Source organism: Primulina huaijiensis, chromosome 9 (assembly GCF_012295235.1).
Source record: "Primulina huaijiensis isolate GDHJ02 chromosome 9, ASM1229523v2, whole genome shotgun sequence".
Lineage (NCBI taxonomy): Eukaryota > Viridiplantae > Streptophyta > Magnoliopsida > Lamiales > Gesneriaceae > Primulina > Primulina huaijiensis.
In genome coordinates this window covers 18,763,955-18,779,570 of record NC_133314.1, presented here as the reverse complement: position 1 = coordinate 18,779,570, position 15,616 = coordinate 18,763,955, and the positions used below count along the sequence as shown (strand labels likewise).

General features: G+C 34.6%; 2 protein-coding genes across 2 annotated transcripts; both read left to right on the top strand.

The window, feature by feature from the left end:
• The first annotated feature begins 355 nt into the window (after window positions 1–355).
• On the top strand, window positions 356–3,285 carry LOC140983805 (protein trichome birefringence-like 24). Its single transcript, XM_073450957.1, has 3 exons — window positions 356–858; window positions 1,285–1,568; window positions 2,422–3,285. Exons 1-3 carry the CDS (start codon window positions 603–605, stop codon window positions 3,202–3,204), a joined length of 1,323 nt encoding a protein of 440 aa, XP_073307058.1. The 5' UTR covers window positions 356–602; the 3' UTR covers window positions 3,205–3,285.
• Window positions 3,286–8,234: 4,949 nt separating this feature from the next.
• On the top strand, window positions 8,235–9,840 carry LOC140985108 (hydroquinone glucosyltransferase-like). Its single transcript, XM_073452863.1, has one exon. It carries the CDS (start codon window positions 8,307–8,309, stop codon window positions 9,708–9,710), a length of 1,404 nt encoding a protein of 467 aa, XP_073308964.1. The 5' UTR covers window positions 8,235–8,306; the 3' UTR covers window positions 9,711–9,840.
• The last annotated feature ends 5,776 nt before the right edge of the window (window positions 9,841–15,616 follow it).

The following is a 15,616-nucleotide window of genomic DNA, read 5'->3' as shown; positions in this document are numbered from 1 at the left end:
ATATATATATTATGTATGTATGTATTTCATATAATTCTGCTAGAATATCATTCTCTATTTTGTGATCATCGTGTTTCTCTATGCTTTTTCTATTTCGAGGATTTTTATCTTTGGAACTGATTGGCCTTCCACGCTTCAAGCATTTAATGACATCATAAGTGTCTTTAAGTTGTTTCTTTGGAATTTCATTTCGAGCAGANTTTTTTTTTTAAAAAAAAAAAAAAAAAAAAGGGTCAGTAGCCTATATTTCGCCGTATATGAACATCCTCTTGAGTTTATGCGTTCCTGACACAGAAAATATCCCGAATTTTATTTGAATTTTTCGATTCGAATGAGAATAATTATAAATTTAACAAAAGAGCAAAGACGCAGGTGACACCTACAAAGAATTAATAAACATACCACGCCAATTTCTTTAACCAACAACTACCCGATTCATTTGTACGTTTCTCCACCTCTTTTCCTTGAAATTTTTCGATTTATTCCCATAATTATTTCTTCAAACTTTAATTTTCTTGGGTTCATCGTCAAAATTTTTCCTCTGTCGAGGTCTCGATTTTTATGGTATTTGTTCATGTGTTGAGGTCTCAGTGACAGGAAAAATGATGAAACCACCGACTAATCATATTTATAGGAACATGTTTTCATCAGTGTTGGTGAAATTTGCAGTCTGTTTTCTGCTTTTGAGCCTTGCTTATCGCCTATTTTCTTCAAGTATTCCGCAGTTTTCACCGGTTGCAATACATGGTGATGAGACCGCATTAAATTTGGACAAGAAGTTGCCACCTCAAGTGGCGGAGCCGCCAGAAATTGTTGACGATGTTTCGGAGGATCTTGATAATTTTACTTCTCGAAATGGTGAGCGAAATTTCATTCAATTCTCGAATCCATGCATAAATTTTGCTTGCTATTGAATTACATTCTTGTTTTTCTGTGTGCTTTTGTTTGGGTTCAGCAGTAAAAATTGAATCTTTAAGTTCAATTAAGTAAGCATTTTCTAGATTGCGATTTAAAAAGTGGCATGCAATCAGTAAAACAAGAAAGTTGAATATTTTAATACATTTTCTCTGCTCAGTCAAGAATAAAGAGTATTTTAATGGGGTGGAATTTGTACATTATCTTCAGCAAAATTACGCATGAAATTTGGAATTTTTTTCCTGCCCACGAGTTAAAGACTGCGGATGGCCTGAGTTATTGATCATTTGCCTTTTAATTAATTTAGCTTTTGGTAGCGATGCCACTGGTTTAATTTAGACTGATATACCTTTTTTTTGGCTTTTCTAGTTACAGAGAAATGCAACTTATTTTTAGGAAACTGGGTTCATGATCCTAATGGTCCGATGTACACTGATACAACCTGCTACACCATTGAAGGTCCACAAAATTGTATGAAGAATGGAAGGCCAGATTCTGATTATGTTTACTGGCAGTGGAAACCAAGGGATTGTGGTTTACCTAGGTTTGATCCAAAGAAATTTCTGAAGATAATGAGGCATAAGTCACTGGCTTTTATTGGTGATTCGATCATGCGTAATCACGTGCAGTCGTTGCTATGCCTTCTCTCGCAGGTATGCTGGCTAATGTTGAATTTGATAAATATTATCTTTGAGAAATCTCCATTGATAAAATGTGTCCGCTTTTTATCCAGAGTCATATTGTAATATTTGATATTGTTGAGTAGCTAAAATCGCTTCCCTTTGGGCTGTGTTATAGTTTAGAGACTTGAGTTGCATGGCAACCATCGAATATCGTTGCAGTGACATGTGTGTGGTTCTATTAGTAGTACCAAAGCAAAAGTTGAATCTATACATATGTCAAAAAAATTTAAGCGACTCAAAACTTTCTTTTGCACTTCTGTTCATTTGATTGATTGCTTTGTGTTGACCTATAGTAGTCTGGCTCTGTGTTGGATCATAGTAATTTTGATATGTGGTTGTACAAGTTAAGTGGTTTCTTAGCCTTTGTCGATGTTAAGTTTCATACCAAATCATGATGAACCCTCAGCATTAATTTTTAGCCTTTCGTTGATCCACAGATGAAAAGGGCATAACCCCTCACGAATTCTTAAGCAAGGTTCATTCTGTTCTTTCAGGAACATTTGATCACAAATGAATGTAACATAACTGCTACCAACTGACCAGAATTGCTTAATGCATGGTTCCGGTTTGAATTTGTCATTTCCATTGTTCTTCTGTTGACGGAAGAACGAGAATCCACATAATTACGTTCAGATCTTGAACAACTTCAGTGTCTTGCTTCAGACTCGAACAAGAATTTATGGTTGCATGTATCTATAACCAACTTCATTTCATTTATTTTTGTCATCAACTCGATATAGGCTGCTTCAAGCTGGCTGGATCCCATAAATCCGCAGGGACTGCTATGCAATATAGTGCAATTATAACCATTATAATCTTGCAGGCCGTGCAAGCAGTTGAAGTCTACCATGATGAGACATATAGAAACCGGAGATGGTCTTTTCCTTCTCATAACTTCACTGTCTCGGTAATTTGGGCTCCATTCCTTGCCAAAGCCTCCATTTTCGAAGACGAAAATGGAGTTTCATCAAGTATGATCCAGCTCCATCTTGATGAACTAGACAGTGTATGGACTCAGCGATACGAGGATTACAATTACATAATGATAGCCGGAGGGAAATGGTTTCTCAAATCTGCGATTTACTACGAGAACAACACTGTGGTAGGGTGCCATAACTGTCACAATAATAACATTACGCAACTGGGATTCACATATGCTTATCGTAAAGCATTAAACTCGACTTTGAAATTCATCATCGGTTCGAAGCATAAGCCATATATTTTCATCAGAACAACCACCCCAGATCACTTTGAGAACGGGGAATGGAACACAGGTGGCTACTGTAACAGGACAAGGCCGTTTCAAGAAGGCGAGGTTGAAATCAATTACACGGATGGGATAATGAGGAACATCGAGCTTGAAGAGTTCAAGCGGGCAGAAGCCATAGCGTTGGAAAACGGACTGATTATGAAATTATTCGACACGACGGTTCTTTCGCTTTTGAGACCGGACGGGCATCCGGGAGTTTATAGGCAGTTCAATCCATATGAAGGAAAGGATAAAAATGCAAAGATACAGAATGACTGTTTACACTGGTGCTTGCCAGGGCCTATTGATTCCTGGAATGAGTTGATGATGGAAATGCTTCGTAGAGGCAAAAATTGATGTTGGTTACAACTTCAAGTTTTTGTAAGCCTTGTCTTATTTTATCATTCCCATCTTTGAATTTCTCACACCGCATATGTTGCAATANGGAATTTCATTTCGAGCAGAGGCATTTACAGCATGTATATATGATTTAGTTATCCCTTTTGTGTCTGCAAATGCATCTGGTATCTGATTTGCTATTCTTTGCAAGTGCACAATTTGCTGTACATCTTTTTCACATTGTTTAGTTCTTTGATCCAGATGTAACAATGATGATGTATACCATGTAATTTTTTTTTCGATATTTTTCTTTTCTCCCCCTAACATTGGGAAGATTTCCTCATTAAAATGACAGTCAGCAAAACGTGCTGTAAACATGTCGCCTGTCTGAGGCTCAAGATATCGAATGATTGATGGACTATCATAACCGATATAAATTCCGATATTTCTTTGTGGTCCCATTTTTGTTCGTTGAGGTGGTGCAATAGGCACATAAACCATACATCCAAAAATTCTCAGATGAGAAATGTCTGGTTCTTTACCAAATGCAAGCTGCAATGAGGAGTATTTATGATATGCACTTGGTCTGATGCGAATTAATGCAACAGCATGTAAAATTGCACGTCCCCATATAAAAACAGGTAGTTTTGTTTTCATAATCATTAGTCTAGCAATCAATTGTAGACGTTTAATCAATGATTCAGCTAATTCATTTTGTGTATGTACATGAGCAACAGGATGCTCAACAATGATTCTCATTGACATAAAATAATCATTTAAAGTCTGGGAAGTAAATTCACCAGCATTATCAAGTCTAATTTTCTTGATTGTATGATCGGAAAATTGATTCTGCAATTTTATTATTTGAGCAAGTAATCTTGCAAATGCCACATTCCGGGTTGATAATAAACATATATGTGGCAATCTGCTAAAGACATCGATCAATACCATAAAATATCTAAATGGTCCACATGGCGGATGAATTGGTCCCCAAATATCATCCTGAATACGTTCGAGAAACATAGGTGATTCATTTTAGATTTTAGCTGGTGATGGTCTTATAATAAGTTTTCCAAGAGAACATGCTTTGCATTGAAACTTATTATTTTGAAAGATCTTCTGGTCTTTCAGCGGATGACCGTGTGTATTTTCTATAATTCTTCGCATCATTGTTGAACCAAGATGTCCTAATCGATCATGCCAATTGATCAGTATTGAAAATTATCAACTACCATGTTTGATTCAATTGAACTTATATATGTATAATGCAATCCAGTAGGGAGCATTGACAGTTTTTCAACTACATATTTCTTTTCTGATTTATATGTGGTAAGACACACATATTTCTCATTTCCTTCATTTATTGTCTGAGTCAGTGTTTTTATAACCGGACCGTTAATCGAACCGATCAAGCCTTAAAAAATGGTTCAACCGGTTCAACCGAACGGTCGAACCGGATCAATAAAATTAATATTTTATTTATTTTATATAATAAATAAAATAGTAAAATATTGATTATTTATGTTTTTATAGTTTTTACTTAATTTTTAAGATGAAAATTACAACAAATATCCAAATAAACATCACTTTTCAAATTCAAAAATCCAAATTACACCTAACATGTAACCAAATAGTGATGACCAAGTTTAAGTGCCCAAGAAAACATCAAGTTTAATTATACAAAAAAGTAGCAAACATCAAGTTTCTTATACAAAAAAGTATCAAACATCCAGTTTCAACTTTCAAGTTGCATCCTTTGATGCCCACACCGCATCCAATTCTTGAAGTGTTCTTTCGTAGTCATTATCATCTTTATCCCCACCATCCAAAAGTTCTTCCAAGTCCAAAGAAGTTGTTTCTTGCATTTCACCAACTCATTTATCTAAATATTTTTTAAAAAATTAAAATAATACATGTTTAGCAAACAGAAAGCAAAAATTTGTTAAAAAATTTTTCCGGTTTTTTCCGGTTTAACCGGGTTTTTCCGGTTAAACCTGTTTTCCGGGTTTTTACTTATCTCCGGACTGGTCTGGAGGCCGGTTCGCGGTTGAACCGGTCCGACCGGCCGGTCCGGTCCGGTTTGGAGAACATTGGTCTGAGTATCATACTCATGGGAATATACGTCATTAAAAATCAACAAATTTCTTTTCGATTGTGGTGAATACAAAGCATAATTTATCAGAAATTTTGTACCATTAGGTAACAAAAAATGTGCTTTACCACAACCTTTTATCAAGTCTACATGACCTGATATTGTATTCACCATTGTTTTTGTTGGTTTTAGTTCCAAGAAATATCTTCTATCTCGAAGAATAGTGTGCGTTGTACCACTATCAGGTATACAATATTTCATGGGATTAGTTCCTTGTTTAGCTTTGTGCATAGCAGTTTTCATATTTGAACTTAAAAAAATATGCAATGAAAAAAATTACTGACAATACGTATGTAATTTATCGAAAAATATAATGCATATCATAATTATACAATAAAACATTATCATATGAATACATGAAAAATCAATTATTTTACATTTACATTCCACCAATATATTGTTAATTTTCAGATAAATCGTTGAGAAAATCTGTAGCATAAATATTTTTCATTCTATTCCACTAGCATATTGATCATTTCCAGAGAAATCGTTCAGAAAATCTACAGCATCAAAATGAGTTGAATCACTCATACGACCATTGTGTTCAGTGAAGTTGTTCTCTTTTTCTTTCCCCTTTATCGATTCTTTATAGAGCTTGCAAAGGTGCTCGGGGGTTCGATAAATACGAGACCAATGTCCAAGAGTGCCGCATCTAAAACAAGAATTTTCAAATCTTTTTGAGTGATTTTCATTAATTTTAATATTCTCATGATTCCTTTTTAGTGGGTGGTTCGTGATGCTCTTTTGAGATGGGTTATAGAAATAACTATCTCTATTGTTTTCAAAACCACGGCCGCGACCACGACCACGACCACTTCCACTTCCACGACCACGACCACGATCACGACCACGACCACGACCTCGACCTCGACCAAAACCTTGTCTCTGAATTTGATTTTGGTTTTCAGGTTTAAATTCATTTTTACTGTTGATCCAGTGGGTCGGGACTGATAATTTATAATTAGCAGCTCGTTGTTCTTTTCTGTCACAAGAAGACAGGCGATAAGTTCAGAATATCTCGCAAATCCACGCACTTTATATTGTTGTTGTAGAGTTATATTTGATGCGTAAAACGTGGAAAATGTTTTTTCAAGCATTTTCGATTCCGTAACCTCATGTCCACAAAATTTTAATTGCGAGATTATTCGATACATCGCCGAATTGTAATCACTGACTTTCTTAAAATCTTGGAATCTGAACATATTCCATTCATCACGGGCGGTCGGAAGTATAAATTCTCTTCTATGTTCAAATCTTTCTTTTAATCTTTCCACAGAGTCATGAGATCTTTTTTGATAAGATATTCACATTTTAAACCTTCATCAAGATGTCGACGCAAAAATGTTATAGCTTTTGCTTTTTCTTATGATGAAGATATACCATTTTCTTTAATGGTCTCGCTTAGATCCAATGACTCAAGATGTATTTCTACATCGAGAGTCCATAGCATATAATTTTTTCCTGTAATGTCGAGCGCAACAAATTCGAGCTTTGCCAAGTTTGACATTGTGGTACTATAAAAATAACATTGCATTTTATTAGTTAAGTTATAAATTTATTAAAATAACAATACAAAGTAACGGATAAATTATAATTACAAGCATGCTTAAAAATAAAGAAAAAACGCGTGGAGGATATTCTCCGATAAATACAAGACTAGTTAGTATAATAATCATAATAATTATACAAAATAACCTTGAAAGAGCCATCTTCTTCTTCTTCGAAATTTTTTATGAAGAAAATTTTTAGGGGATGAAGAGTAAGTTTGGAGTGATTGAATGTGTTTGTGAAGTCATATTTATAGGGTAAAAACTAGCCGTTTTATGACCGTTTATGATCACTACAAAATAAAAAAATTAATGTATGTGTATGTAAATTTTATGATAATAATATGGTGTATATAATGTTAATCATATTTATATAATTATGTATATCACATCACAATATTATAATGAGGTGTCAGGGACTCCTTTTATATAATATTGTGACTTTATACAAATATATATAATTATTATATAACACAATAAAAATATATAAATAGTGAAATAATCACATCACGTTATTATAATGAGGTGTCATAAACTTCTTTTATATAATAACATGATATTATTCAACTATATATATAATAATTAACAGTAACACAATAAAATTATATAAACAGTGTAATCACATCACATTATTATAATGAGGTGTCATAGACTACTTTTATATAATAACATGATATTATACATTAAATATATACACAATAAAAATAAATAAACAGTAAATAAATATTACTACTTTTGAATATGATTACTTTGTTCTTGTGTTTTGGAGCTTGGAAAAATATTGAGAACCGAACCTTCGAGTATCGTGTTGATAACGTGTTAAAAGTAAAAATTTACGGTAAAAAATAAAAATCTCAAATCTCAAACTCTCAAAATTTACCAAACTACATAATTTATAGATTTTTCTCTTTAATTAATTGTGATTTTTTTCGCAAATTGAGAGACCTATTTATAGAATTTTTTTGTAAATAATCCAAAAATAAATATACCATCACATACTAATTTTTAATATTTACAACTCTTATTTTCAAGATTCAAATTTCTTATTTTCAACATTCAAATATTACAAACTCATATTTTTTAGCAAAAACATAATACTATAATAATATAAATTCAAATTTCTTATTTTCAACATTCAAATATTCCAAACTCATATTTTTTTAGCAAAAACATAATACTATAATAATATAAAAAACATAATAATAATAATAATAATAATAATAATGATAATNATAATAATAATAATAATAATAATAATTTAGAAAAGATATGAATAAATAGTCAATACTCCAATCAAATAAATAATAATAATAATAATTTAGGAAAGACATGAACAAATAGTCAATACTCCAATCAAATAAATACAGAACTCCATAATTCATCCTTTTCATCTTCTTCTGCTGTTTCCACCATTTCCATCTATGGAGAAGATAACCAGTAATCCCCACATCGCCATTATTCCGACTCCAGGCATCGGGCACCTCATTCCCTTAGTCGAATTCGCCAAGAAACTCCTACATCTCCATAACTTCTCCACAACATTCATTATCCCAAACGAAGGCCCTCTCACCACAGCCCAGAAAGCATTCCTTCTAACTGTCCCTCCCGGAATAAGCTATATCTCCCTACCGCCTGTAAACTTGGACGATTTGCCACCCGAAACCAAGATCGAAACCCGTATATCCCACACCGTCGCACGTTCTCTGCCCTCGGTTCGCGATGCGGTTGAGTCTTTAAATAATACCCAGAAGCTTGCTGCGTTGGTTGCTGATCTGTTTGCTACTGATGTATTCGACCTTGCCATAGAGCTTAAAATCCCAGTATATCTTTTCTTCCCACCTTCTGCCAGCAGTTTGTGTCTTGCTCTGTACCTGCCGGAGCTCGACAAAACGATGTCTTGCGAATACAGGGATGCAGCGGAGAAGATTCAGATTCCCGGGTGCGTACCCATTCAAGGGAGGGATCTTTTTGATCCGATCCAGGACAGGAAGGACGAAGCTTACGGATGGATGCTTCATCATGGGAAAAGGTATAAAATGGCTGATGGGTTATTAGTTAATAGCTTTAAGGAATTGGAGCCTTGTGCCATTGATGTTTTACAGCAAGAAGAAAGTGGAAAGCCCCCTGTTTACCCGATCGGACCCTTGATTCTTACTGGTTCTAAATCTGATGATCCGTGCTTAAAATGGTTAGACAAGCAACCAACGGGTTCGGTTTTGTACGTTTCTTTTGGAAGCGGTGGCACTTTATCTCTGGCTCAGATAACTGAACTTGCGTTAGGTTTAGAAATGAGTGAGCAGAGATTTTTATGGGTTATCAGATGCCCAAATGACAAGGTCTCCAATGCTGCATACTTCGACAGTCACAATTCCGATGACCCATTATCGTATTTGCCTGAAAATTTTCTCGACAGGACCAGAAACCGTGGACTATTAGTACCTATGTGGGCACCACAGGCACAAATCTTGGCCCACGATTCTGTTTCCGGTTTTCTAACACACTGTGGATGGAACTCAGTTCTTGAAAGTGTTGTCAATGGTGCACCGCTGATCGCTTGGCCGCTTTATGCAGAGCAGAAAATGAACGCGTTCTTTCTGGATGAGAGTGTAAAAGTGGCGCTGAGGCCGAAGATGGTGGAAAATGGATTGGTGGGGAGGGATGAAATTTGTAGTATCGTCAAGGGCTTGACAGAAGGGGAAGAAGGGAAAAGGATTCGGAGTCGAATGAGGGAGCTTAAGGATCATGCAGCTAAGGCGCTCGGTGAAAATGGTTCTTGTCTGCAAATGTTGGGAATGTTAGGCGAAAAATGGAAGAATGGTGTTTAGGGAGATTGGCGATGATTTAATTATGGATAGCTTTCGTTTAATGTGCATGTTTTTTAATCATATATTATTTATTACAAGTATTATATCTATTTCTGTTTCCTGATTGTGTCATGTTATGTAACTTGTAAAAATAATAAATAAAAAGAAATTTCAAATATGTGTGTCTTATGAAAAAGTAAAAATTTACGTTAAAAAGTAAAAATCTCAAATTCTCAAAATTATTACACTAAACATTTTATAATATTTTTCTCTCAACTCAATTGTGATTTTCTTCACAAATGAGATATCTATTTATAGAAAATTTTTACAAATAATGCAAAAATAAATTACATCATTACTTTCATCATCACACACAAATTTCAATATTCAACACCTAATTTTACCTAATTTTCAACGTTCAATATTCAATATTAAAATATTAAATTTTCAACACTCTCCCTTGTGATGATGATCATAATGATTGTCTTCATTACGTGTTTTTATACTGCTTCTAGGCATGCTTATCGGTTCCACCGGACCGGTTCCTACCGGTTATGGGTCCGGTGAGTTCGGAACCGGTTCCTTTTCCAAGTTGAAATATTTGGAACCAATCCAAACCAAGACCGGTTCACTTCTAATAAATCGGTTCCGGTTCGGGTCAAACCGGTTCCGGACTCTAATTTATTATATTTTACTATATAATTAAAATTAGTAATATTAATGAACAATTTTTTATTTAGTATTTTGATTGCAAATAATTTTGATTAAATAAAAAAATTTAACAGAATAACTTAAACATTTATTTTTATAATTGAACATCTAAAATTCATCATGATTTATTAAAATATATTTTGAATATTCTAGATCTTCGTCGGAACTTGAGCTTTGTGTTGTAATATTATTATAATATGGAGTAACTAAATCTTGAAAACGTAATAAAGTATGAAGCAAGTGATATAAAGAATTCCATCTAGTTTCAATAGGAAGAGGAAATTTTTTAAATTTAATTCCAGTTGATTCGACTAGTGTTTTCCAGTCACGTCCATATATTCTTTCACGTAATAATTTCCCACATAATTTGAATTTTTCTATTACAGTGGACATTTGTTCATCGCAAGCACATTTAACACATAAGTTGATAATATGACACGCACATCTAACATTATGCAAATTACCTTCTAAAATTGGTTTTAGTGAATCTTTAAGATATTTAATTGCAAGAGTATTGGCGCTCGCATTATCTAACGTTATCGACATTATTTTATTTTGTATGCCATAAATCTTAACAACATTTAAAACATATCTAGCAATAGTGTATGCGTTGTGAGACGATTCTAAATGATCTAGCGCTAAAATTCTTTTTTGCATTGTCCAAGTTTCGTCAATCCAATGACATGTAACAACAAGATATGATTCATATTTTAAATTCGTCCAAATATCAGTTGTCAAACTAACTCTACAAGAAATATTTGAAAGATGCGATTTTAGTGTTTCTTTATATTATTTGTAAATATCAAAACAATATTTCTTAAGTGTGTGCCTAGAAATATTGTGAAAACCAGGCTGAATAGTACTAGTAAATTCAACAAAACCTTCTTGTTCAGCTGTTATACAAGGTTGACAACATTTGGTAACAAACTTTACGATGGCTTTCCGAGAAATTTCTTTTGTAATTGTAAAAGCTTTACCACTAAAAGGATTAATTTGTTGTTGTATTGGTTCCCTACCGAATGGTTGTACCGTATCAGGGTCAAGTTTATGTACCTTAACTAAATGTTTTTTCAAAGTACTGGTACCACCGAAACCACCACTCGTTTTGTAAGAATACCTCGTTTTGCAAATTTTACAAACGGCAAAAGAGTTATTCGTACCTTGTTGTTCAATATCAAAGTGATCCCAAACTTTGCTTCGCTTTGCACGGGCTGTCGTCGTGCTCGTTGACATTGCGTTGCTTGCTCGAGTAGACGATGGCGTCCCTACATCTTTGTTGGAGAGTTCCATGGCTTCTTCATCCTCGTGGCCACGTTCAACTTCATCAAAGTCGGGGATGTAGCCAAAATGTTCACCAAAGTCGGGAGCGTATTCGCCACCACCACCACGACGGTTTGAAGATGATGCCATTGAAATTCAAAATATTTATATTTAAAAAATCGAATTATGGGTTTCGGGTCCGGTTCCGGAAACGGACCGGAACCGATTTGGAACCGGACCCAGAACCGGTTCAACCCACAAACCAACGGATTGTACACGGTTTCGGGTCCGGTTCTACATACCGGTTCCGGTTCCGGGCTTAACGGGCCGGTTCAGGGTCGATTCCGGGTCGAACCGGCCCGTTAAGCATGCCTAACTGCCTCGTTAAAAACCTTACTAGGAAAAACCCATTTGGATAAAAACCATAGTAAGGGAAAAAGAGTGCAGTCACGTAAACTCTCCCTCATGTTGACACGAACAATTCTTCACAAATTTCTTAGATTGCGCATCCCAATATTATATGTGTGATTTCTGAATATTGTCGTAGGAAGTGCCTTTGTGAAGAGATCTGATGAGTTTTCACTTGATTGAATGTGACGAACATCAATATATTTATTCTTCTCAAGCTCCTTGGTGAATGCGAAGAACTTAGGAGGAATATGTTTAGTTCTGTCGCTTTTTATGTATCCTTCTTTTATTTGAGCAACACATGCAGCATTATCTTCATATAGTATCACAGGCTTCTCGTCTAATGATAATCCGCATGAGATTTGGATATGTTGGGTCATTGATTTTAACCACACACATTTACGACTTGCTTCATGTAGTGCGATAATCTCGGCATGATTTGATGAAGTTGTTACGAGTGTTTGTTTCTGTGAACGCCAAGAAATTGTTGTGCCTCCACGAGTAAATACATATCCAGTTTGAGAACGTGCTTTGTGTGGATCAGATAAGTATCCAGCATCGGCATAACCAATTATACTTGGATTAGCATCTTTTGAATACAAAAGTCCCAAGTCTGTCGTTCCTCGTAGATAACGGAATATATGTTTAATTCCGTTCCAATGTCTCTTTGTTGGATATGTGCTAAATCTTGCCAATAAATTTACGGCAAAAGATATATCAGGCCTTGTACAATTTGTAAGATACATAAGGGCACCGATAGCACTTAGATATGGTACTTCTGGACCAAGAATATCTTCATCATCTTCACATGGACGGAATGGATCCTTTTCTATGTTTAATGATCTAACAACCATTGGAGTACTTAAAGGATTTGATTTGTCCATATTAAAACGTTTAAGGATCTTTTCTGTATAATTTGTCTGGTGAACAAATATTCCACATTCTTTTTGTTCAATTTGTAAACCCAGACAATACTTGGTTTTTCCAAGATCCTTCATTTCAAATTCTTCTTTCAAGTATGACACAACTTCTTGAATTTCCTTATTTGTTCCAATGATGTTTAAATCATCAACATATACAGCAATAATTACGCATCCGGATGTTGTTTTCTTAATGAAAACACAAGGGCATATTGAATTATTTACATATCCCTTTTTCATCAAGTGATCACTTAGCCTATTATACCACATTCTGCCGGATTGCTTCAACCCATATAATGATCTTAGTAATTTCACAGAATAACATTCTCTGGGTTTTGAACTTTGTGCTTCAGGCATCTTAAATCCTTCAGGGATTTTCATATATATATTACTATCAAGTGATCCATATAAGTAGGCTGTAACAACATCCATAAGACGCATTTCTAAATTTTCAGATACTGCCAAGCTAATCAAATACCGAAACGTAATTGCATCCATCACAGGAGAATACGTTTCTTCATAATCAATTCCAGGCCTTTGAGAAAAACCTTGTGCAACAAGTCGAGCTTTATATCTTACTATTTCATTTTTCTCATTTCGCTTTCGAATAAAAACCCATTTGTATCCAACAGGTTTTACACCTTCAGGTGTAAGGACTATAGGTCCAAAAACATTACGTTTATTTAGCGAATCCAATTCAACCTGGATGGCATCTTTCCATTTTATCCAATCCTGCCGATTTTTACATTCACCAAAAGATTTTGGTTCATGATCTTCATTATCATTTATGATGTCGATTGCCACATTATAAGAAAATATATCATCAATTTCTTCTATATCTTTTCGGTTCCATATTTTTCCAGTATTAATATAATTGATAGAGATTTCATGATTCTCGTCAGTTTGTGGTTCTGACAAAACATTTTCATCATCATGTGTTTCTTCAGGAACATCATTCTCTATTTTGTGATCATTATGTGTTTCTTCAGGAACATCATTCTCTATTTTGTGATCATTGTGTTTCTCTATGAATTTTCTTTTTCGAGGATTTTTATCCTTGGAACCAACTGGCCTTCCACGCTTCAGGCGTTTAATGACATCATGACTATCTTCAATTTGTTTCTTCGGAATTTCAATTCGAGCAGGGGCATTTGCAGCATGTATATATGATTTAGTTACCCCTTTTGTGTCTGCAAATGCATCTGGTATTTGATTTGCTATTCTTTGCAAGTGCACAATTTGCTGTACATCTTTTTCACATTGTTTTGTTCTTGGATCCAGATGTAACAATGATGATACATACCATGTAATTTCTTTTTCGGTATGTTTCTGTTCTCCCCCTAACATTGGGAAGATTTCCTCATTAAAATGACAATCAGCAAAACGTGCTGTGAACACGTCGCCTGTCTGTGGTTCAAGATATCGAATGATCGATGGACTATCATAACCAATATAAATTCCAATCTTTCTTTGAGGTCCCATTTTCTTTCGTTGAGGTGGTGCAATAGGCACATACACCATACATCCAAAAATTCTCAGATGAGAAATGTCTGGTTCTTTACCAAATGCAAGCTGCAATGGGGAGTATTTATGATATGCACTTGGTCTGATGCGAATTAATGAAGCAGCATGTAAAATTGCATGTCCCCATATAGAAATAAGGAGCTTTGTTTTCATAATCATTGGTCTAGCGATTATTTGCAGACGTTTAATCAATGATTCAGCCAATCCATTCTGTGTATGTACATGAGCAACAGGATGCTCAACAATGATTCCCATAGACATACAATAATCATTGAAAGTCTGGGAAGTAAATTCACCAGAATTATCAAGTCTAATTTTCTTGATTGTATAATCGGGAAATTGATTCCTCAATTTTATTATTTGAGCAAGTAATCTTGCAAATGCAACATTTCGAGTTGACAATAAGCATACATGTGACCATCTGCTGGAGACATCAATCAATACCATAAAGTATCTGAATGGTCCACATGGTGGATGGATTGGTCCACAAATATCACCCTGAATACGTTCAAGAAACATTGGTGATTCAGTTTGGATTTTGGCTGGTGATGGTCTTATAATAAGTTTTCCAAGAGAACATGCTTTACATTGAAACTTATTATTCTGAAAGATCTTCTGGTCTTTCAATGGATGACCATGTGTATTTTCTATAATTCTTCGCATCATTGTTGAACCAGGATGTCCTAATCGATCATGCCAATTGGTTAATATTGAAGAATTATCAATTACCATGTTTGATTCAATGGGACGTATATGTGTATAATGCAATCCAGTAGGGAGCATTGGTAGTTTTTCAATCACATATTTCTTTCCTGATTTATATGTGGTAAGACACATATATTTCTCATTCCCTTCATTCATTGTTTGAGTATCATACCCATGGGAATATATATCATTAAAACTCAACAAATTTCTTTTCGATTGTGGTGAATATAAAGCATCATTGATCAAAAATTTTGTACCATTAGGTAACAAAAATTGTGCTTTACCACATCCTTTAATCAAGTCTACAGGACCTGATATTGTATTCACCGTTGTTTTTGTTGGTTTTAGTTCCAAGAAATATCTTTTATCTCGGAGGATAGTGTGCGTTGTACCACTATC